The sequence below is a fragment of the Gastrolobium bilobum genome, unplaced genomic scaffold (genome assembly GCF_033153095.1).
Source record: "Gastrolobium bilobum isolate Gb01-03AN ecotype WA unplaced genomic scaffold, APGP_CSIRO_Gbil_v1 utg15403, whole genome shotgun sequence".
NCBI lineage: Eukaryota > Viridiplantae > Streptophyta > Magnoliopsida > Fabales > Fabaceae > Gastrolobium > Gastrolobium bilobum.
The window spans coordinates 611,837-635,689 of record NW_026898870.1 but is presented as its reverse complement, the minus strand read 5'-3'; the positions used below and the strand labels follow the sequence as shown (position 1 = coordinate 635,689).

The window sequence follows — 23,853 nt, the reverse complement described above, 5'->3', positions numbered from 1 at the left end:
ATTAGGGGAAGGATATTGTATCAACCAAGTTGTGTTACTATCAAGTGACTACCAATCAATCTTACCGTTAGATCGATTATGTTGATCCAATGGTTATATTTATTTCCATCTTTGTACGGTCATGATTTTCCAAATTTAATACTTTATATTTATTTTCACCTTTGTATGGTTATGATTTCTCATATTTAATGCTTTCACTTTAAATATGGGGAATCATGACCGTACAAAGATGGAAATAAATATAACCGTTGGATCAACATAATCGATCTAACGGTGAGATTGATTGGTAGTCACTTGGTAGTAACATAACTTGGTTGTCACAATATCATTTCCCTTCTTATTATATGTAGTACATGCTTAAATAATATATATTATCCGTAATATATAATGTAATTCATAAGAATTTATAAATATAACTATGCTCTTAAAGAATCATGAGTAAAATTAAAGGGAAATATTTTTTTGTTGTTATGTTAATGAAATAAAATGATAAGAGAGACCCATAAATGATCGAAGAAAAAACAAGAAAGGTGAGATCCATTTTATTATGTGTGTAAAAATTTGATTTATATAATGTTGAATCTCTATAAATATTATCCATAATTAAATACACAAAATAGCTCTGAAATATTTTCTGATATTTTAATCTATTGTAACCCCCTAAACGATTGGGGAGCCTCTGCCATTACTCTATTAGCATCATCATCATTTATCAGTGGTTGACAACGTAAGACAGGAGCTTTGCAACGCTTCAACAAACATGGAAACAGCTTCAGACTACGGAGCATTCATGGATAAATTCATTTTACCACCAAGTTCTTCACCTGGTCTTCCTTTGAATTCACTTACCTTTGCAATCAAAGACATGTAAGCTAGTCACTTTCCTTTCAGTAACACTAGATGCAGTGCAGAGTATCAAAATTCTTCTTTTCTGACCTCAAAGTCAACTCATATATAATTAACTTATGGGTTTGAATCAATGCATCTTGAACTTGAAGGAAGTGTTTTTGTGTTTGTGTTAAACAGATTCGACGTGGAAGGGTATGTGACTGGCTTCGGGAGTCCTGATTGGGCAAGGACTCATCCGGTGGCTACGTCTACTGCTCCAACAGTTTTGGCTCTCCTCAGAGCAGGTGCCACTTCTGTTGGTAAAACTGTCTTGGACGAAATGGCTTACAGGTTCTTTTTTTTCTTTTGGGGGGTCATTTTTTGCACTCATTCTATAAAACAATAGAGTTTTATAGTCCTTAAGCACTAAATTTTAGTTCGCAGGGACCATCTTTTCTCATTGAATGAAATTTTATGTGAAAAGATCCATGATCATTCTCATTGTTTTTAAATTGTGACTTTGGAAGTTATATAACTTTCTTAACTTATACTGAATCAGTAGATTATGTGGAAAATATGATCCTATCAGTATTTGTACTTTTGCCGTCAGGCATATATTTTGAACACTTTTATTTTTGTTAATCATATGACTGAGTACTCTGCTTTGGCAGTATAAACGGAGAGAACAAACATTATGGGACACCTAGAAATCCCTGTGCGGCAGATCGGGTTCCTGGAGGATCTTCTAGTGGCTCTGCTGTTGCAGTTGCTGCAAAGCTTGTGGATTTCTCATTAGGTGAGATATTAATCTTCCGTTCCATTAGTTATTTTTGGATACCATTATGTTAATAATTTGGAGTGTTTTTTTTCTTCTTCTTTTTATATATATATTATCTAAATAATAGGAACTGATACCGGAGGAAGTGTAAGAGTGCCGGCAGCATACTGTGGGATTTTTGGTTTTCGTCCATCTCATGGTGCTATCTCAACATCAGGAGTTATTCCTTTGGCACAAAGTTTTGATACTGTGGGTAATAACCCATCAGCTTGATAGCTCTGTTAAATCTGTACTTTTGGGTAAATGCATCATATGATAAAAACAAACACATTAACATATAATTTTTGTTATTAAAATTAAATTTGAGTATTGTTCATAATAACTTTGGGATTAGATAATGTCTGGAGGAACATACAGGTGAGTTAGTTTTCAGTTTCTCTTAAACTTAACAATGCAAGAGATATTTTTTTTCTGCAGTCCAATGCATTGAAACTCAAATATAATTAAATGTACGCATTTTCCTTCATGGTTGTAATGTGCTTGCATTGCATTTTCTTGTTCTGAATCAAATATGTATCTTAAAATTACAGTTTATGCATGAGGGAGTACTTGTTTTCTCTTGTTAACTGGTTAAAAAAGTATTTATGATCTTTAACAAGGTGCAGCTTTCTCTGAATTTCTTTACTCTAGATTTTAGGTATGAATTTTCCATTTGCAGATTTTGTCTCCTAGCATGGTGTACATCTAGTGGTCTTGAAATTATACCTTTAAAAGTTTTTAAACTCTTCTTTTGATGATTCATTCTCTTGTTTTCATCTTCACGTCCAGGATGGTTTGCTAGGGATCCAATGATTTTGGGTAGAGTTGGACGTGTACTTCTACAATTGCCAGACGTAGCACCTGTTAGACCTACTTGCATTATCATTGCAGAAGACTGTTTCCAGCTTTCAAGTATTCCATACGATCAACTTACAGGAGCTGTCATCAAAGCAATAGACAAGTTATATGGAGGTGAAAAATTGATCAGATAGATCTATTTCATCAATTTGATGTAGTTGTATGTTATTTATCAAACAGAAAATTTCAGAATTTAAATTTTAAAAGATCATGGATTCTTTTTTTCTCCCCTCTTAATATAGTCATAAATTTGTCTGTGGTTTTATCCTGATAATGATATTTGATATGTATTTGAGACAATTTGATTTTACTGAGTGGGAAATTTATTTCGTTGTATCCATTGTTGCAGGTGATGTATTAAAGCATAAAATCCTTGGTGACTATGTGAAGGCCAATGTTCCAAGTTTGAAGCATTTCATGAGTAAAGAGAATACTGACCAAGTATATAACATTGCATCACTGGCTGCACTTGAAAGTGCTTTGCGAAAGCTTCAGAGGTGTAGCTCACCAGTCAATCCCTGGTTTTCAGCAAAGATGACTGTAATTTTCTAGTGGGTTGTGGATTACATTGAATTGAAATTTGATTCCTTTCTTTGTGTACTATTTGAAACGTAGGTATGAATTCAAGAATAACCATGGTGAATGGGTTAGTGCTGTCAAACCTGATTTAGATCCTGGAATTTCAGAACGTGTATCAGAAGCCCTAAGGTCAACAGGGGAGAACATTGATATGTCTCATTCTGTAAAAGGGGAACTGCGTGATGCTCTTACTGCTCTTCTTGGGGTATTCTTTTTTTCTCTTTCTCTCACAAACAGGCATGCACGCAGGCCATACTAAGATCTTTGGAATCCCCAAAACCTGTGGATAAACATTGGATTTCAAAAGATGAACATATCATAGTTATATTATATCTTCATCAGACCATAAATATGTGATGATATGCGCAAATCATTCGTCCTAATACAGATTCTCTTCTTAGTCTTCATAAAAGGAAACCTCCTTTCTTCCTGTCCATGGAGAAATAATTTTCAAACATGCTTGTCATTTATCATCGATCAATCTCACTTCTTAAGTAATTATTTGAAAGTAATTAGTTGACTCTTCCCATCTGTGCATTTGTTTCAGCAAGTGTTTTCATATTCAGGAAGTAACAATTAAATTATTCTCTTTTCTCATTATCTAACTTGACTATGCTTGCTTTTTAAATAATCTAAATGAAAATACTTGATTCTCTGAATGAATAGACTTTATATACTATTTACATGTTAAAAATAGAAGTATTGTCAATGAAGAGAATCTCATTTAATTTAGAACAGAAAAGGAACAAGCATTCTTTCAGGTTGCTGCTTAAATGGCAGTAATCTGTTTTCTTTATTTCTGTTGGTCATTTTTTTCCTCTGCTATCTTGCTTGCTCAGGTGCCAAATGACATTTATACTTACAATTGTAAGTTCTTTTCATACAGAGAAGCCAGACTAGTAACTAGTAAGAGTGCTTCTTGTTACATAGATTTAGTATTATGATTATTATTATTATTTTTGGGAGGGGTAGTGGTAGAAGTGAAAATTGTTACCAAGATATTACTTTGTCTGGATTTGGAACAATTTGATGGCCATCTCATTTAGACTTCTGATGTGCACTTCTGGCATATTTGAAGGAACCAAATTATTTTCCATGAGTTCGCCTTTTCTTTAAGTCAGTGTAACAGTTTGAGTATGAAAATTTCAGGATTTTGGTGTTCTCATGATCCCCACGCTTCCAGGGCCTCCACCAAAACTGCAAACAAATGCATCTGAATTAGAAATTTTTCGTGCAAGGGCTTTTAGCCTGCTGTCCATTGTTGGAGTATCTGGATTTTGCCAGGTTGTCCCGTGTGTGTTTATTGTGTTGTGAAACACTTACTCCTATATTTTCTTTAATCAATCAAACTTCAGTTCAGAATTTTATAACAATGTGGTTTGTCCTGACACTTTGCAGGTAAACATACCACTGGGGATGTATAATAATCTTCCTATATCAATTTCTCTGGTGGCCAGACATGGTGCAGATGGATTCTTGCTTCACCTTGTTGAGGTTCTTTATGACAGGATTAAAGGAGAGGAATCAGCTTAGTCAGCATAAGTTACTTTAATCTGACTGCAAGGATGTCACTGTAAGTTATATATCCTACTCAAATCTAGGGAGAGAAATTTATGGAAATTGAGAGAGCTTCTGTGCAATAAACATATTTTAGTCCCTCATCTTATGTGCATGTTATAGTAGTTAATTTTGTGACTTGTGAGCAAACAAGAAAAGATTGTTATTTAGAAGAAGCAATCCATTATTTTTAGCACATGCAAAGGAAAGTCATAGATAAACTCGATGCTTTCTGCTTCTTCATGTCTAGTCATGCTTTTATTTTGCAGGTGTTATAAGTATGCATACTGTGTCAAAGCTGGGAGAGAAGCACAACCTGAACTACTGGCAAAAATAAAAGGAGGGTAAATAGTGTCAAGGAAATCCTTGCTTCTCTGACGCATCCTCTTCACTTCAAACATGATAAAGAGTACAATAAGTCATTAAGTCATACTATAGATATTATGCTTGCTTGGTTATGAAAGCATAAAAGCCACACTGAAATAAATGAAACTTACTTTAATACCATATCATGATATCAGTTGGTTCCATGAAGAATTAGATATTAAATTGTGTCGGTTACTCACAGAGGGATATGTGGAAAAGCACCATCCAGTTATCACTCCAACCACCATCTTTTCTTTTTGTATAGCAGGGCATACACTCCGCTAGACCGCTACGACTTGCATTATTTTCTTTTTGTCAAAGTGGGCTTTTGCTTTTTTAAATAAAAAAATAAACTTAACTCATGTAATTTATGTTTTTATCAGTTTATGTGACAATGGATAAATGTTTCATTTAGGTTTTCACAATGATGGGAAAAGAGAAAAGACATATAACTTTGAGTAAATAAGATGTAAATTTTGAAATAGGAAAAAATTAATTTCATTAACTTTAGACACGTCATTGTTATTTTACGAGTTTTGCTATCGCAATCTATCACCTCATTCTTTTTATAGAAAAAGTTGTTGCATTTTGTTCTGAGTTTATTCCTCCTGTTAGGCCTAACTGAACCTAACTGAACCCAAGCTCAAGAGCTCAACTCCTTTAGAGATCCTTTCATAGCTCGATAGATAATTTGATAAGTCAATGATTTTTTTTTTGTGTTTCAGAATTTCTTACTCGGATTAGCACTTTCGACTAAAGCCATAGGTTACGAGCTCGGATCGTGGGACCATAGACCAAGAGCTTGGATTATGAATTTAAACCCAAGATCTTTTCCTGTTTTGTTCGTAACCGTGATCACCCTAACCACATAATAAGGCTACGATTCCTATAATCGCCTAATAATATCACCTTCGTTGTAACTGCCACATGTGAAGGCTATATAAGCTTGTTAATAATATCAAAGGGGACACTTCACATCAATTCATCTCACTCATCCATTCATATAGAGCATATCTACTTAGCTTACCTTATCCATCACTGACACTAGACCTTAGCCATTGTGGGCATACCTTAAACACTTAACCTATAACCCACAAACCATAGTTGGAGTTCACTCAGAACATATTATTTTTACAGTAAAAATGTGTAATTTTTTTTTAAAAAATTTAATAAATTAAAATCATGATACATTCCAAACTAAATTAAAAGTAAATATATATTTGTTTATTTCAAAAAGATAAACTCACTTAAATCATTCCCTTTTACTTCCTTACCTACAAATTCAAGTAACAAGAAAGCCTTCCGCGAACCAAATGGTGGTAGCTCAGTTGGCGCATGGGAGGTGAGCAAGTGGGGGTGAGGGCATGTGTTCGAATCTCTCTAGTACCACCTTTGGGAGGGGTTTAAAACCTTAATCCTGGACCCGCCCCGAATCGGACTAATCGCGAAACGATGAACCGATGGAATATTTCCAAAAAAAAAAAAAAAAAAAAAGCCTTCCGCGATAATGTGTTTATTACAAAACACATTCTTAAATTGTATTAAAAAGACAAGCTAGATGTTGATCCACATTGAACATGCATATGCCTAACTTCATAAGCAAAGTGCTTATCACTCAAGACAGCCAATATGTTGGGACAAATTGGCAAGGGACAAATGCCAAGCCTACATAATATATATGACCTTTTTTTTGGGTTACATAGTAAGGGCTAAGCCCAAAAAAACACATAACATATATCTGTTTCCGTAATTGACGCCCCTTTTATATTTGGACATAAGAAAAAGGAATTCTTATATACTGAGATAGAATTGATGTTTGAATTTAAGGACTTAAATAGATATAAAAAGGTAAGAAGGGATTCTTTGGATCAACTTTTTTTTTTATAGATCTGCAAATATATACCAAACCTCTTTTTTAAATAAAAAAAGAAACACTTATTTATAGCTATGAATGATTGAAGCTGAGAATTTATAAACTATTTTCCATTCTGAATAGAATATGCCAAAAGTCCTTTTAATCAGTTACAGGCAGTGTTATCAAATTTTGGCATATTCTACTCAGAATGAAAAATAATTTATAAATTTCATCCACATACTGAATTAATTAATCATCGGTTTAATTAATAGGTCATTGTTTCAACAATTTAAATTAAATATATATTATAAAATATAATAAATAAAATCAGAAGTATTATAACTAATAAATAGTGTTGATTTAGTGGTAAGTGTTCTAAGTTATAATTCACATGGTCTATATTCAAAATTTTAAGATAACAATTTTTAAACTTTGGATACTTTTAAAAATTTTAAAATTTTTTTCATAATTTTTTAATAAACTTGTGTACAAAATACCAAGTGGTAATAATTTGATAAATAATAATAATTTATTATATTTACAATTACTAATGTTAATATATAAAATACTAGTGATTTTATTCTAATTTCTTTCTTTTAATTTGAAATTAATGTTTTTATATGAATTTTATTTACATGTTATATCTTAAGAAAAAGTGTTTGTCAGAAAACAACTCTATGTCCTTTTAAATGAAACAATCATATTTTAATATATTTAATTATTTTTTTATATTCTCTCTTATGCACAAATTTAGGAGGCAAAAGAGTGTAAAAAAAATACCAAAATAAAATTGTTTCACTTAAAATGATATAAAATTTTGTCATTTAAATGGCAAATGTTTTTTTCCTATATATCTTAACATGACAACTAATTTAAAAAAGGGAAAAATGTTTCCCCCATAATATAAGATAAAGTTATCATTAACAGTACCAAAATACGTCATTTCAGAGGTTTGGAAAAAAAATATAAAATATTTTTATTTTTATTTTCATTTTGTATAAAGTAATTTTATTAAAATATTCTATATTTTTTTTTTAAATTCACGATATCGATTTTGGGTTGCGGAGATTAATTTAAAGGAGAAACCTTAATCCCTTTAAAAAGAAGGAAAACGAATAATAATGTTATAAGAAAATTGTTAGAATATGTTATAGAAATAGAGATTGAGATTCACACTTATTTTCAAAAATCAAAAAACTAAAACAAATATGGATTCCATAATTTCTATATCTATCACGTAACTTAATAATTTTTTTACAATATTATACTTCTATTTTCCTTTAAAAAATTACCATATTCACGTCTCTGGTGTAAAATTGAACTTTTACATGATGTTTCAAATCTGTAATAGCACTATGCCACTCGTGTTGTAATTTTGCAGCATTAGGAGAATAGGTTGGGAGCGAGGTGCACGATACGATGGAAGATGACACAACGTTCGAGCTGATCAAGTGTGTTTCCTCGGTGTCGGAGGATTCCAGTTGCTGTTGCCCAATGTGCTTGGGAACATTGGTTCAAGTTTCCTACCTCGATAAATGTTTTCGTATGCCCTTACCCATTTCCTTGTTACTGTTTTTCTTAATAACCATGTCTCTGTTCTGTAGCCAGATAATAATAATAATCTTAACCCAAATTTGACATTATTAAAATTTAACATTTTTGTTGGGCCTTAATCCGAAAGTTTACAAATTTTTGCATATGGTGTAGAGTCTGTAGAACCTATAATGAATCAACAGAAAATAGTTTGGTTGATAATTTGGGTTGCATGCTTTAGCTTGTTTATATTGGTAACATATTTCTTTTAGTTCTTCTTACACTTGTCTAAGGCTGGTGGACAGTGTTGAGCTGTTGCTTAACGACTCAGGAAGGAACTTGGAAACTTCTTGTTTGAAAATCCCTGTTGGGAATTATATATCAAGAGAAGATTTATTAGGATGTTGAAATTTAAGAAGCAATTAGAGGCAATTGTACCAAATCACTTATGCTGCTATACATTATTCCTAGTAACTAGTTAACTACTAACTAGTAAACTTATTATTGTGTTGCAGATAAGTTTTGCTTCAATTGCATTTTACGCTGGACCAAAGTTGTTGCTGGCAAGCACCGTTCTCCACCTTCTTCTGTGAAATGCCCCCTTTGTAAGGTATGATTGAATTCGTTATTTTTCAACTTCAGACAAAAAAAATTTCGTTTAGATCTTTATTGCTGTGGACTTAAGTGAAGTATATCCATCTTGCTCCTATTTCGCCAGTTCCACCATGATAAACCTCTTTAAGACGAATTTGGATCAAGGACTTTTAAGTGCTCTCAATTCACTGCACCCTAAATGTTTCTTATGGACATCTAAAGTTGTATAACAGTAAGGATGATAATTTCATTTGTGATAGAATCAAGTGGAGAAATGGTAGTAGAAGATGGTTTCAAGTTGGATACACTGAGCTACTGACTTTGTAGTTTATCTCTAATATGCAGACAGAAAATTTTTCTATCATATATGGAGTTGATGGAAGTTGTTTTCAGCGACATTGTATGAATAAGGATTTTGAGGATAGGTTTGTCTCAGTTTTGTTGAAGTTAAAATTTTTAGTAGAATTATCTTTATGAACTTCGCGTAGAATATCTTTATGAACTTCGCTCTTCTATTTTTATATGCAGTTTTATCTTATCAAGAGCGCACAGATATAGATTACAATGCTATTACACTGAACAAGGTCTTCTACTATCTTTCATTTAACAAATTTCGTGCTCAATAGTGGTGTCTGTCTGTCATTTGGTTTTTGTTGCATTTTTGTTTATTGTTGTCAGTATTTGCTTTACTTTTAACTTTGTCTGAGCAGGATTTTTAGACGACACATTCAATATATCACAGTATTGGAAATCTCGTAAGTATTTTCAACCAAACTGCTGGCTTCAAAGTTGGTTAAGAAGGGAAATTCAAGCTCTTATCCAGGTTAGTGAATTTATCAGATTAGTGGTTTGTAGTGCGTTCTCTCTCAGATTAGTGTAAATTGTTCTCGTCCTCTGTAATTTTCTCTTCCAACTGAAAAAATATCCAGTGGCATAGTGTGCTTTATCTATTGCAGTATCTGGATTCACATTTATTGCATTTTCTTTAGTACTACTGTATGTAAGTGCCTAATTATGGATGAAATTTCTGATTCTTATCTTTCTTTCTTTTTTAATTAGTTTTTGTTTGGTGAAGGAGGACAAAGGGGGTTTGCTATAGTAATTGCATTGTTGTGTTCTTTGACTAGTACTACGTATTCGTGACTTATATTTCCTTTTGCTTAATCTGTAGGAGGAGGATGTGGACATCATTGTGCACGATATCCTTGGTGTGGTCAAACCATTATGGACTAGGTAAGTTTGTTCATGCATTTTAAGGTTATTTAACATTATTTGAGTATGAAAAATAATGATGGTTATGTTGGAATTTTTAATTCCTCAAAACCTTATGGTGATAACTATCACCCACAAGCCAAGATCCATCATACCAAATCATAAAGAAAAATAAGAACAACATAAAGGTGGAGGAATACCTGTCTCCATTGCAGCGGAATAACTTTTATCTTGTCTCTTGGGGTTTGTATGATAGATCTTGGCTTGTGGGTGATAGTTATCACCATAAGGTTTTGAGGAATTAAAAATTCCAACAATTGGTATAAGAGTCATCATCATATTGAATTATGAGGGAATTAAGTTTTGTGATTTTTATATATGATTAATCATGAAAAGTTTTGCTTTATTGTCTTTTGGCATAAAGTTTATTATTTTTTGAACGTGGGTTCCATCTTATGTATTTTGTATTAGCTATGTAGTGTTATTTTTGTTCCCTGACGGTGATTTTTTGGTTTTGGAACAAAAGTTACATTTTTTAGAAAAAAACTAGGATTCACAGTTTAATAAGGGTTTATTATTTAAATTTTGAATCTGTGAATAGATGGAATGTTTGGAAGAATTTTGGCTTTATAATCGATGAGGTTTTGTTGTTTGAATTTTTTGAATAAACAATGAATTCTCTTAGAAAATTTTGGACTTACGGTTTCAAAGAAATCAAATGTTTAAGGTCTTTGGTTTTGGGAATTTCCTTATATTTGATATTCTTTGTTAAAAGCTAAATATTTTTTTTTTTGGATATTATGCATCATTTTCAAGCTTTCATTTGAAAAGGCTTACATGTGCGTTGTTTGTGCATCATTTTTTAAGCCTTATAATGAATAAGTATTTATTGTTAATGGTATAAGGATAAAGTATGTATGTATATACATTGAGGATTGATAAAGAATAATTTTCTTTATTGTTGTTATTTTGGTTTTAAATGGGTTTATTATCCCTAAAGGTTTCTATTTGAAATTAAATATGATAGATTTGTTAGCCGCCACAGTGGCCAAATTTATAAAAGGTTAATTTGATTTCAAATAGGTTGGTTATATAAATATATTTTATTTATGCAAATATTAATCGGCCCACAGGAAGGTTATTGTTTGGCCAAATAACATATGTTGTGTGATCATGTGTGTGTTTATTGCTTATGCGAATAGTGATCGGCCCACAGGAAGGTTATTATTTGGCCAAGTAACAAACATACCTGTGGTAATAAATATGTGACAATTATCAAGAATTCTCCATGTAATTCATAGTCGGCCCACAGGAAGGCTATGATTTGACAGGACTTATTGTCAATGTTTGATTACTACATTAAGAGTACCACTTACAAGTTGATATTTTTGTCCACAGACTAAATATTAATGTCGTGCTAGGTATCTTATAATAAACTCATTTTACTTCGGATTATTTGTCTATATCGTGTATGTATATATATGATATGACATGTTATTAGTATGTTATCTTTTTTGTTCTCTGTATAGTTTCTGCTACCGCTGCCAATTATGTTGCTCAAATGAATATGCTTCCAATGCTTAATGGGGCAAATTTCAAGCTGTGGAAAGAGAATGTGGAAATTGTTCTGGACTGCATGGATCTCGACAATGCACTAAGGACTGAGAAACCCACTTCCACTCAGGAAAATCCAAACCCAGATAAAATTGAGAAGTGGGAACGCTCAAATCGCATGTGTCTGATGATCATGAAACGTTCTGTTCTGGAGGTGTTTAGGGGCTCGATTGTTGAGACTACTGATGCCAAGTTGTTTTTAAAGGAACTCGAGCAATACTTTGCTCGAAATGAAAAGGCTGAAATTGGTCAAACCTTGTCCAAACTCATAAACATGAGGTATAAAGGAAAGGGAAACATAAGGGAGTACATTATGGAAATGTCTAATCTTGCTGGAAAACTAAAGGCATTAAAGTTAGAGCTGCCCTCTGAGTTGCTCATGTACTTAGTTATTATCTTTCTTCCTGCACAATACGGTCAATTTGTGGTGAGTTATAACACTCAAAAGGAAAAATGGACTCTTAATGAGCTCATTTCTCAATGCGTGCAAGAGGAAGAGAGGTTACAGCGAGAGAAGACTGATAGTGCTCACTTGGCATCAACCTCTCAAGACAATAAAAGAAAGAGAGCTAAGGATAATGCGGATGCTTTGCCAAAGAAGCAAAAGAAGCAGGACCAGGAATTCACTTGCTTCTTTTGTAAGAAATCTGGACACATGAAGAAAGAGTGTTCCAAATACAAGGCATGGCGCGAAAGAAAGGGTATGACTCTCACTTTAGTTTGTTGGTACTGGTTCTGTGGCACAAGCGTTTAGGTAATATCTCTAAACAGAGAATTCAGAGGCTTGTGACTGATGGAATTCTTGAACCCCTTGATCTGGATGATTTTGAGGTGTGCATTGAATGCATAAAGGGGAAACAGACAAACATAAGGAAAGTAGGTTCCAACAGAGCTTCAGACGTCTTAGAATTGATTTATACGGATATTTGTGGACCATTTCCTATAGCCTCTTGGAATGGTCAACAATACTTTATCACATTCATAGACGACTATTCAAGATTTGGATACCTATATTTGATTAGAGAGAAGTCACAATCATTGGATGTGTTCAAAGAATTTAAAGCTGAAGTTGAACTTCAGTTAGGCAAGAAAATTAAGGCCATTAGATCTGATCGTGGTGGTGAATACTATGGTAGATCTGATGGATCAGGTGAACAACGTCCAGGGCCCTTTGCGATCTTCCTAAAGGAGTGCGGAATCATCCCGCAATACACAATGTCAGGTAAACCTAGCATGAATGGTGTTGCGGAAAGGCGAAACCGGACTCTTAAAGACATGGTGAGGAGTATGCTTAGTCATTCTTCATTGCCAGAATCACTTTGGGGAGAAGCACTAAATACTGCAGTTTATATCCTTAATAGGGTTCCCAGCAAAGCAGTGACAAAAACCCCTTATGAGCTATGGAATGGAAAGAAACCTAGCATAAGGCATTTACACATTTGGGGTTGTCCAGCAGAAGCAAGGCCTTATAGGCCAAATGAAAGAAAGTTGGACTCAAGAACAATCAGCTGCTATTTTGTTGGATATGCTGAACGCTCTCGGGGCTTTAAGTTTTATAATCCCACTACAAGATCCTTTTTGGAGACGGGAAATGCCAGATTCCTTGAGGATGTTGAGTTTGGGGGGAAGATAAAATAGGGAATGTTGTCTTTGATGTGGAAGAAAATAATATTTCTCTTCCTAATATTGTCATCATTCAAGATGCAATTACGGAACAAACAATTAATGATCAGGTCCCTGTTCATGACATTGTTATGGAACAGGCTTTGGTCCCTGACATTGCTTTGGGTCAAGACAATAATGAACCACCCTCTATGCCACCTATAGAACAAACTCAACAAACTCAAGAAGTTCCATTAAGGAGATCCACTAGAGAAAGGAGAAATGCAATTCCGGATGATTATATTGTGTTTCTTCAAGAGCATGAAAATATTTTAAGCTTGAAGGAAGATGATCCAATCAACTTCCAAAAAGTCTTAGAAAGCTCTAATGCTCCTAAATGGATTGATGCCATGAAAGATGAGATGCAATCTATGAAAGACAACGACGTTTGGGATCTTATTGAGATGCCTAAAGGTGCGAAACCCATTGGTTGTAAATGGATATTTAAAACCAAAAGGGATTCAAATGGCAACATCGAAAGATATAAGGCACGTCTAGTTGCTAGAGGTTTCACTCAGAAAGAAGGCATAGACTATAAAGAGACTTTCTCTCCGGTTTCTACGAAGGACTCTTTGAGGACAATAATGGCGCTTGTGGCTCATTTGGATTTGGAGCTACATCAGATGGACGTAAAGACAGCATTTCTCAATGGCAACATTGATGAGACAATTTATATGGTGCAACCAGAAAACTTTGTATTGGGAGATTCAAAGTATATGGTTTGCAAATTGAAAAAGTCCATCTATGGCCTTAAGCAAGCTTCTCGTCAATGGTACCACAAATTCCATCAGGTTATTATCTCTTATGGCTTTGAGGTGAACTTAGTGGGAGATTGTGTGTATCACAAGTTCAGTGGGAGTAAATTCATATTCCTGATACTATATGTTGATGATATCTTACTTGCCAGTAGCGATATAGGCTTATTGCATGAAACCAAGAAACTTCTCACTAAAGATTTTGAGATGAAGGACCTTGGTGATGCATCTTTTGTCTTAGGAATACAGATACTTCGAGATCGCGCTCAAGGTATCCTACGGTTATCACAAAAGGCCTACATTGAAAAGATTTTGGATAGATTTGGCATGAAGGATTGTACGTCAGGAGATACGCCCATATCTAGGGGAGACAAGTTTAGTCTCGCCCAATGTCCTAAAGATAAGCTTGAGATGATAGAAATGACAAAGGTACCTTATGCTTCGGCAGTAGGAAGCCTTTTGTATGCCCAGGTTTGTACTCGCCCTGATATAGCATTTATAGTGGGAGTGTTAGGAAGATACTTGAGCAATCCAGGAATGGATCATTGGAAAGCAGCCAAGAGGGTTATGCGGTATTTAAAGAAAACAAAAGATTATATGCTTACATATCGGAGGTCAGATCAATTAGAGATCGTCGGATATGCTGACTCTGATTTTGCTGGATGCCGAAATAGTAAAAGATCCATGTCAGGTTTTGTCTACATGTTGGCTGGAGGAGCTATTTCTTGGAAGAGTGTTAAACAGACACTCGTAGCTTCCTCTACTATGGCCGCTGAATTTGTAGCTTGTTTTGAGGCATCCAACCTTGGGGTATGGCTGCGAAACTTTGTCACAGGGCTGCATATAGTGAGTGGTGTTGAAAGGCCACTGAAGATTTATTGTGACAACAGATCAGCAGTGTTGTACTCCAACAACAACAGAAGCTCTTCAAAATCGAAGCACATCGATATAAAGTTTCTGGTTGTTAAAGAAAGAGTTCAGAGCGGTCAGATTTCCATAGAACACATAGGGACGAACTCCATGCTTGCGGATCCGCTTACTAAAGGCTTAGTGCCTAAGGTCTTTCACGAGCATACTGCTCATATGGGTGTTGTTTTGTTCGATGACACTACGGTTTAGTGGGAGTTCTTTATGTTAGTGTTCTATGAAGATTAAATTTTCTGCAGAATAAAGAATTCAATGTTATTTTCCCTCTGAATGTATTAAATTTTGTGCTTGTGTTTCTGCTTTGTGTATGCAGAAAATTTAGGATTGATCTCATAAAGATTAAAGTAGGACCAGTTGGAAATAGGCATGGTAAGATCACATTGCATGTAATTTCCATGCCACTCATCCATACTTGATCTATGTCATTGAATATATTGGTGCGATGACCATGGAAGGTTTAGTTACGCTTGAAAGTGACAAAAGCCGCCATGATCTCATATTGATATAGGAGGTGGACCAGATTGTATCTAAGGAGGAATCTAAAGAAAAATAGCATACAGTTGCGCACTAAAGAAATATGATATAATTATTTCAAGTTAATATGTGGCCCAAGTGGGAGATTGTTAGAAAATTATATTTTCTAATAATTATTGTGGGTCACATATTATATTAATAATTATATTGTGCTATTTATATATATTGGGTAAATTAAAGTGATCAGGTAAATATTCTCAAATAGATTCCTAAGTGAGTATGGGCTGAATGAGTGGATACCGGTGTTGGGCCAACTAGGTATAATGGGAGCTTATTGGCCCAACAATAAAGATAAAAACACTATAAAGGGTTATGGTCCCCAATACGTCAAATTGAATAACCCTAGTTTCTCTTCCCCATCAAGAGAGAGACGGCACACTAAGGAATTCGGTTTTAGGGTGATTTGACTGAGGAAGACTACAAACCCCAAGAGACAAGATAAAAGTTATTCCGCTGCAATGGAGACAGGTATTCCTCCACCTTTATGTTGTTCTTATTTTTCTTTATGATTTGGTATGATGGATCTTGGCTTGTGGGTGATAGTTATCACCATAAGGTTTTGAGGAATTAAAAATTCCAACAGGTTAATGTTAATTCTCGAACTTCCAGTAGAGAGCAGAAGTCACACATAAATGCACCTGAAAAGAAACAGGAGGAGTTCAAGATGTCAGTCTCTGAAGCAGCGAGGCCTTTTCTGGCAGCAAGAACGGACAGATTTGTAAATGAGATTCAACTTTTTCTTGCTTCAGGATTGAATATAGAAGCTTATGATGCTGTTTACATACAACGATTAGGTTGGAGCTCACCTGGGGTAAACACTGAGGTTTCTCAAAGTGAATTAACTGATCGCACAACTGTGATTCCATACCTGTATATATTTGATGACGACTCTGATGGAAATGAGTAGATTCCTTTTTCTGTTTTTCTCACTTATTTGCTGTAATTGCTGTATAGTGTGATTGTTACCCGAATAGCATCGGAGAAAAAATTCATATATCAATAAGCGCTATTGAGGGTTTGGATCCTAAGCAGTTATTTTAAAACTGCAGGATGAGCAATTATCTATCCAAGGGTCCAAAATTGTTAACATGCTTTTTATTCATATTTTAGGGATTAATGTATTTTATGTTGTAGGAGATAAATTTATCTCCTATACATGCATAAAAGTGTATGGAATTCATATTTTTTTCTCTCTCTTTTCTCTTCACATGGCCCTAGATGGGTCCCACATACTTTCATATGTGTGTAAGAGATAAATTTATCTTCTATAACATGAGAAACGTTAAACTCGATATTTTATCATATAAACATTTTTCATGGTCTAGATTTTATGCTGTTCTAACTAAACTGCACAGGATCCATTTTCCGCTATTGAATATAAAACTCCTGATTCTTTAAGTTCTCACTGGCTAGCCAACAACATTTGCCTTCTTTATTAAAAGGGAAAAAAAAACATTGTTCACTTTATTAATTGATTTAATGTGTGATATTAATTGTGATCGAGTTTCTAACTTGTAACTTTCGCCACTCTGCGATACAGAACATAAACTAATAAAATTTAGAAAGAAAAGAAAAAAATGGCTGTTGGAAAAACTGAAAAACGGTAAAAGATAGAAGAGGAGTAAAATTTAAATGAATGAATGATGTGAAAACTGAAGAATAAAATAAAATAAAACGCCTTGGTTAGTAGAACACAAAGTGAAGGACAAAAAGATTTAGAAGGATGTTGTGTGATTGATATTTTGGATTGGCCAATCGAAGTTTTATGCTAGCCTTATCCTTTTAAAGAATCAGGAGTAAAATAAAAATACACTAAACGAGTGTGGAGCCTCTGCCATTCCTCTATTATCATCATCATCTATCAGTGGTTGACAACGTAAGACAGGAGCTTTGCAACAAACATGGAAACAGCCCCAGACTACGGAGCATTCATGGATAAATTCATTTTACCACCAAGTTCTTCACCTGGTCTTCCTTTGAACTCACTTATCTTTGCAATCAAAGACATGTAAGCTAGTCACTTTCCTTTCAGTAACACTAGGTGCAGAGTATCAAAATTCTTCTTTTCTGACCTCAAGTCAACTCATATATAATTAACGTATGGATTTGAATCCATGCATCTTGAACTGGAAGGAAGTGTTTTTGTGTTTGTGTCAAACAGATTTGACGTGGAAGGGTATGTGACTGGCTTCGGGAATCCTGATTGGGCAAGGACTCATCCGGTGGCTACATCTACTGCTCCAACAGTTTTGGCTCTCCTGAAAGCAGGTGCCACTTCTGTTGGTAAAACTGTCATGGATGAAATGGCTTACAGGTTCTTTTTTTATTTCTTTTTGGGGGTCATTTTTTGCATTCATTCTAAAGAACAATTGAGTTTTGTAGTCCTTGAGCCCTAAATTTTAGTTTGTTGGGGCCATCTTTTCTCACGGAATGAAATTTTATGTGAAAAGATCCATGATCATTGTCATTGTTTTTAAATTGTGACTTTTTATATCTTAGAGTTGGAAGTTATATAACTTTCATAACTTTTACTGAATAAGTAAATTATGTGGAAAATATGATCCTATAAGTATTTGTATTTTGCCATCAGGCATATATTTTGAACACTATTTTTGTCAATCATATGATTGAGTACTCTGCTTTTTCAGTATAAACGGAGAAAACAAACATTATGGGACACCCAGAAATCCCTGTGCGGCAGATCGGGTTCCTGGAGGATCTTCTAGTGGCTCTGCTGTTGCAGTTGCTGCAAAGCTTGTGGATTTCTCATTAGGTGAGATATTAATCTTCCGTTCCATTACTTATTTTGGGGCACCATTATGTTAATAATTTGAAGTGTTTTTTTTCTTCTTTTATATATATATTATCTAAATGATAGGAACTGATACCGGAGGAAGTGTAAGAGTGCCTGCATCATACTGTGGGATTTTTGGTTTTCGTCCATCTTATGGTGCTATCTCAACATCAGGAGTTATTCCTATGGCACAAAGTTTTGATACTGTGGGTAATAATCCATCAGCTTGGTAGCTCTGTTAAATCCCTATTTTTGGGTGAATGCATCATAACATAAAAACAAACACATTAACATTGATGGCTATGATTATAGTACTTTTCATAATTTTAATTTTTAAAAATTTATTTTAAGTATTGTTCATAATAACATTGGAATTAGATAATCACTGGAGGAACATACAGGTTAGTTTTCAGTTTCTCTTAAACTTAACAACGCATGAGATAATTTTTTCTGCAGTCCAATGCATTGAAACTCACATATAATTAAATGTACGCATTGTCCTTCATGGTTGTAATCTGCTTGCATTGCATGTTCTTGTTCTGAATCAAATATGTATCTTAAAATTACAGTTTATGCATGAGGGAGTACTTGTTTTCTCTAGTTAACTGGTTAAAAAAGTATTTATGATCTTTAACAAGGTGCAGCTTTCTCTGAATTTCTTTTCTCCGGATTTTAGGTATGAATTTTCCATTTGCAGATTTTGTCTCCTAGTGGCATGGTGTACATCTAGTGGTCTTGAAATTATACCTTCAAAAGTTGTTAAACTCTTCTTTTGGAGATTCATTTTCTTGATTTCATCTTCACATCCAGGATGGTTTGCTAGGGATCCATTGATTTTGAGTAGAGTTGGACGTGTGCTTCTACAATTGCCAGACGTAGCACCTGTTAGACCTACTTGCATTATCATTGCGGAGGACTGTTTCCAGCTTTCAAGTATTCCATACGATCAAGTTACAGGAGCTGTCATCAAAGCAATAGACAAGTTATATGGAGGTGAACAATTGATCAGATAGATCTATTTCATCAATTTGATGTAGTTGTATGTTATTTATCAAACAGAAAATTTCAGAATTTAAATTTTAAAAGATCATGGATTCTTTTTTTCTCCCCTTTTAATATAGTTATAAATTTGTCTGTTGTTTTATCCTGATAATGATATTTGATATGTATTTGAGACTATTTGATGTTACTGAGTGAGAATTTTTTTTGTTGTATCCATCGTTGCAGGTGATGTATTAAAGCACAAAATCCTTGGTGACTATGTGAAGGCCAATGTTCCAAGTTTGAAGCATTTAATGAGTAAAGAGAATACTGACCAAGTATATAACATTGCATCACTGGCTGCACTTTCAAGTGCTATGCGATTGCTTCAGAGGTGTAGCTCACCAGTCAATCCCTGGTTTTCAGCAAAGATGACTGTAATTTTCTAGTGGGTTGTGGATTACATTGAATTGAAATTTGATTTCTTGCTTTGTGTACTATTTGAAACATAGGTATGAATTCAAGAATAACCATGGTGAATGGGTTAGTGCTGTGAAACCTGATTTAGGTCCTGGAATTTCCGAACGTGTATCAGAAGCCCTAAGGACAACAGGGGAGAACATTGATATGTGTCATTCTATAAAAGGGGAACTGCGTGATGCCCTTACTTCTCTTCTTGGGGTATTCTTTTTTCTCTTTCTCTCACAAACAGGCATGCTCGCAGGCCATACTAAGATCTTTGGAATCCCCAAAACCTATCGATAAACATTGGATTTCAAAAGATGAACATATCATAGTTATATCTTCATCAGACCATAAATATGTGATTATATGCACAAATCTTTCCTCCTAATACAGATTCTCTTCTTAGTCTTCATAAAAGGAAACCTCCTTTCTTCCTGTCCATGAAGAAATAATTTTCAAACATGCTTGTCATTTATCATCGATCAATCTCACTTATTAAGTAATTATTTGACTCTTCCCATCTGTACATTTGTTTCAGCAAGCGTTTTCATATTCAAGAAGTAACAATTAAATTATTCTCTTTTTTCATTATCTAACTTGACTATGCTTGCTTTTTAAATAATCTAATTCCATAAATGAAAATTATAGATTCTCTGAATGAATAGACTAAATATACTATTTACATGTTAAAAATAGAAGTATTGTCAATGAAGAGAATCTCATTTAATTTAGAACAGAAAAGGAACAAGTATTCTTTTAGGTTGCTGCTTAAATGGCAGTAATCTGTTTTCTTTATTTGTTGGTCATTTTTTTCCTCTGCTATCTTTCTTGCTCAGGTGCCAAATGACATTTATACTAACCATTGTAACTTCTTTTCATACAGAGAAGTCAGACTAGTAACTAGTAAGAGTGCTTCTTGTTACATAGATTTTTATTATGATTATTATTATTATTTTTGGGAGGGGTAGTGGTAGTGGTGTAAAATTGTTACCAAGATATTACTTTGTCTGGATTTGGAACAATTTGATGGCCATCTCATTTAGACTTCTGATTTGCACTTCTGGCATATTTGAAGGAACCAAATTATTTTCTCTGAGTTCGCCTTTTCTAAGTCAGTCTGACAGTTTGTGTATGAAAATTTCAGGATTTTGGTGTTCTCATGATCCCCACACTTCCAGGGCCTCCACCAAAACTGCAAACAAATACATCTGAATTAGAAATTTTTCGTGCAAGGGCTTTTAGCCTGCTGTCCATTGTTGGAGTATCTGGATTTTGCCAGGTTGTCCCCTGTGTTTGTTTTTTGTGTGATTGTGAAACACTTACTCCTATATTTTCTTTAATCAATCAAACTTCAGTTCAGAACGTTATAACAACGTGGTTTGTCATGACACTTTGCAGGTAAACATACCACTGGGGATGTATAACAATCTTCCTATATCAATTTCTCTGGTGGCCAGACATGGTGCAGATGGATTCTTGCTTCACCTTGTTGAGGTTCTTTATGACAGCATTAAAGGAGAGGAATCAGCTTAGTCAGCCTAAGTTACTTTAATCTGACTGCAAGGATGTCACTGTAAGTTATATATCCTACTCAAATCTAGGGAAAGAAATTTATGGAAATTGAGAAAGCTTCAGTGCAATACACATATTTTAGTCCCTCATCTTATGTGCATGTTATAGTAGTTAATTTTGTGACTTGTGAGCAAACAAGAAAGGCGTGTTATTTCAAAGAAGCAATCCATGATTTTTAGCACATGGAAAGGAAAGTCATAGATAAACTATATGCTTTCTGCTTCTTCATGTCTAGTCATGCTTTTCTTTTGCAGGTGTTATGAGTATGCATACTGTGCCAAAGCTAGGAGAGAAGCACAACATCAAAAGAGGGGAAATAGTGTAAAGGAAATTCTTGCTTCTCTGACGCATCCTCTTCACTCCAAACATGATAGATGACAATGAGTCATTAAGTCATACAATAGAGATTATGCTTGCTTGGTTAAGAAAACATAGAAGCCACACTGAAAGTGATAGCACTTACTTTAATACTTTGTTATATTACCAAGTGGTTTGTTAACGAATTAGATATTAAACTGTGTCGGTTACACATAAATTAGTTTTATAGGAACCTTATAGAGGGATATGTGGAAAAGCACCATCCATTTATCACTCCAACCTACTTTTCTTTTTGTATAGCAGGGCATACACTGCACTCCTACTTGCATTAATATTTTCTTTTTGTGAAAGTGGGCTTTTGCTTTTTTAAATAAAAATAAATAAACTTAACTAATGTAATTTATGTTTTTACGTGACAACTGATAAATGTTTCATTTAGGTTTTCACAATGATAGGAAAAGAGAAAAGATCATATATCCTTGAGTAAATAAGAAGTAAAATTTGAAAAAGAAAAAAAAAAGTCACCTAACTATATATATATATATGGGTCCGTCGTTTCTCATGTGACTGCTGATGAAAAAAGTTGCAGCAAATTTTTAACACTAGGATACACGTGCGGATCCTAGGATACACGTGCGGATTCTATCAAAAAAAAAAATCAGGATTCAGACGCGTATCCTGTGTTGCTGCACTTTTTCTCTTCTGCAGTCACATAAGAAGTATTTTCCCCTATATATATATATATGGAAAAAAACATATCTCAAGCTGGTTGAGATAAATTTATCTTCGGCCACTCTAAAACTACGTCGTTTTGATTATTTATTTCCTCATATGTATTGATTTACATTTGAATGGTTATGATTCTTCTTTTTTCTCTCTCTTTTCTCTCTCTCTCAATATATACAGAGAGATATAAGATCCTTTGACACCGATAATATATAATTATAATATTAAAGTTATATTTTTTTCTCTCCTGCATTACACGACAATTATATGAAAAGTTACTGAAGAGAGGGAAAAAAACAAACAAGTTCAAACAAGTGCATCTGAATTAAAAGATTTCAATGCAAAGGCTTTTAGCCTGCAGCCCGTTGCTCCATTATCTGGATGTTGCCAGGTTGTGTGTGTGTGTGTATTATGAGTGTTTATGAAACACTTAAGACTTATATTTTCCTAATCAATTAAACTTAAAAATGTTATAACAATGTGGTTTCGTGACACTGTTCAGGTTAGCATTCCTTTGAGGATGTATGATAACCTTCCCATATCAATTTCTTGGGTAGGCCTAGACATGGGGCAGATGGATTCTTACTTCCCCTTGTTGAGAGTATTTATGAACTCATTAAAGAAGAGGAAGCAACATGCCCAACGGCATAAGTTTGTTGGAAAAAGTGTGTATCATTTTAAAGGATACAAAGTTGTGTCATTCTAAGTGAGAAAAAGAAATAAATTATAAGAGAAAAAGTGAATGGAAAAATTTTTAAAGATGTGGATCTCATCTCTTTGTGAGAGTGAAAAGATGCAAGATGTGTCGTTTAAAATGACACACCTTTTTCTCAAATTTGTTACATAAAGAAAAAAGGAGATTGTAGCTTAATGCTCCAGTCGTCAATAACAAAATAAAAGGCGGGAATGAGACTATTTACACTTTGTATTATGTTTGCTCTATAATTTTTTGTGTAATAATGGCTTTTTTTAACGGAGATTTCGTTCATACAATTTATGCTTTTCTGTGATAGTGGACAAAACTTTTAAATTTAATTTATACTTCATTTAGGATTTCACAATGATAGGGAAAAAGAAAAAAGAAAAAAGATCACCTAACTTTGAGTAATTCAGATGTGAAGTTTGAAAAAGGAAAAATCAATTTCCTTAATTTTAATCTATCCCTTGTTATTTTTGAGTTATGCAATGAAATTTTACCACCCTATTCCTTTCTATCTTCGTGCCATATGATTTTCGCCGGGACTTTAGTTTAAGAACATTTGTCTTATGTAAGTTATTATTGTGCACCATTTTAATTATTAAATTT

The 23,853-nt window shown here is 34.0% G+C and overlaps 3 protein-coding genes across 6 annotated transcripts; all 3 read left to right on the top strand.

The window, feature by feature from the left end:
• Positions 1–646: 646 nt before the first annotated feature.
• On the top strand, positions 647–5,388 carry LOC133284891 (amidase 1-like). 2 transcript variants are annotated; one of them, XR_009747946.1, is made up of 10 exons: positions 647–867; positions 1,027–1,179; positions 1,500–1,624; positions 1,734–1,859; positions 2,435–2,617; positions 2,853–3,000; positions 3,119–3,287; positions 3,922–3,988; positions 4,232–4,366; positions 4,481–4,618. XR_009747946.1 is itself a non-coding variant. In XM_061482024.1 (10 exons), the coding sequence occupies exons 1-9, from the start codon at positions 761–763 to the stop codon at positions 4,613–4,615; spliced, it is 1,281 nt and encodes a 426-aa protein (XP_061338008.1). In that variant the 5' UTR covers positions 649–760; the 3' UTR covers positions 4,616–4,655; positions 4,909–5,388. The 2 variants fall into 2 exon arrangements, 1 of the variants encoding a protein (XP_061338008.1); XM_061482024.1 differs by lacking the exon at positions 3,922–3,988 and adding an exon at positions 4,909–5,388 and having other exon boundaries at positions 649–867; positions 4,481–4,655.
• A 2,887-nt stretch (positions 5,389–8,275) lies between these two features.
• On the top strand, positions 8,276–16,797 carry LOC133284937 (uncharacterized). Its single transcript, XM_061482074.1, has 7 exons — positions 8,276–8,403; positions 8,909–9,003; positions 9,333–9,412; positions 9,516–9,571; positions 9,698–9,810; positions 10,159–10,220; positions 16,301–16,797. Exons 1-7 carry the CDS (start codon positions 8,280–8,282, stop codon positions 16,596–16,598), a joined length of 828 nt encoding a protein of 275 aa, XP_061338058.1. The 5' UTR covers positions 8,276–8,279; the 3' UTR covers positions 16,599–16,797.
• A 665-nt stretch (positions 16,798–17,462) lies between these two features.
• Positions 17,463–22,047, top strand: LOC133284890 (amidase 1-like). 3 transcript variants are annotated; one of them, XM_061482021.1, is made up of 10 exons: positions 17,463–17,699; positions 17,829–18,005; positions 18,340–18,464; positions 18,570–18,695; positions 19,296–19,478; positions 19,713–19,860; positions 19,979–20,147; positions 21,076–21,210; positions 21,330–21,504; positions 21,758–22,047. In XM_061482021.1, the coding sequence occupies exons 1-9, from the start codon at positions 17,593–17,595 to the stop codon at positions 21,462–21,464; spliced, it is 1,305 nt and encodes a 434-aa protein (XP_061338005.1). In that variant the 5' UTR covers positions 17,463–17,592; the 3' UTR covers positions 21,465–21,504; positions 21,758–22,047. The 3 variants fall into 3 exon arrangements, with proteins under 3 accessions (XP_061338005.1, XP_061338006.1, XP_061338007.1); XM_061482022.1 differs by having other exon boundaries at positions 17,464–17,699; positions 17,853–18,005; XM_061482023.1 differs by having other exon boundaries at positions 17,551–17,699; positions 17,825–18,005.
• Positions 22,048–23,853: the final 1,806 nt, after the last annotated feature.

Excerpts from the sequence above, each read along its gene's own strand:
- LOC133284891 (XM_061482024.1), top strand. The coding sequence starts at position 761 with ATGGAAACAGCTTCAGACTACGGAGCATTCATGGATAAATTCATTTTA. Across the intron at positions 2,618-2,852 it reads AATAGACAAGTTATATGGAG|GTGATGTATTAAAGCATAAA; the intron begins GTGAAAAATTGA and ends CCATTGTTGCAG. Across the intron at positions 4,367-4,480 it reads GAGTATCTGGATTTTGCCAG|GTAAACATACCACTGGGGAT; the intron begins GTTGTCCCGTGT and ends GACACTTTGCAG.
- LOC133284937 (XM_061482074.1), top strand. The coding sequence starts at position 8,280 with ATGGAAGATGACACAACGTTCGAGCTGATCAAGTGTGTTTCCTCGGTG. Across the intron at positions 8,404-8,908 it reads CTACCTCGATAAATGTTTTC|ATAAGTTTTGCTTCAATTGC; the intron begins GTATGCCCTTAC and ends ATTGTGTTGCAG. Across the intron at positions 9,413-9,515 it reads AATAAGGATTTTGAGGATAG|TTTTATCTTATCAAGAGCGC; the intron begins GTTTGTCTCAGT and ends TTTTATATGCAG.
- LOC133284890 (XM_061482021.1), top strand. The coding sequence starts at position 17,593 with ATGGAAACAGCCCCAGACTACGGAGCATTCATGGATAAATTCATTTTA. Across the intron at positions 19,479-19,712 it reads AATAGACAAGTTATATGGAG|GTGATGTATTAAAGCACAAA; the intron begins GTGAACAATTGA and ends CCATCGTTGCAG. Across the intron at positions 19,861-19,978 it reads GCTATGCGATTGCTTCAGAG|GTATGAATTCAAGAATAACC; the intron begins GTGTAGCTCACC and ends TTTGAAACATAG.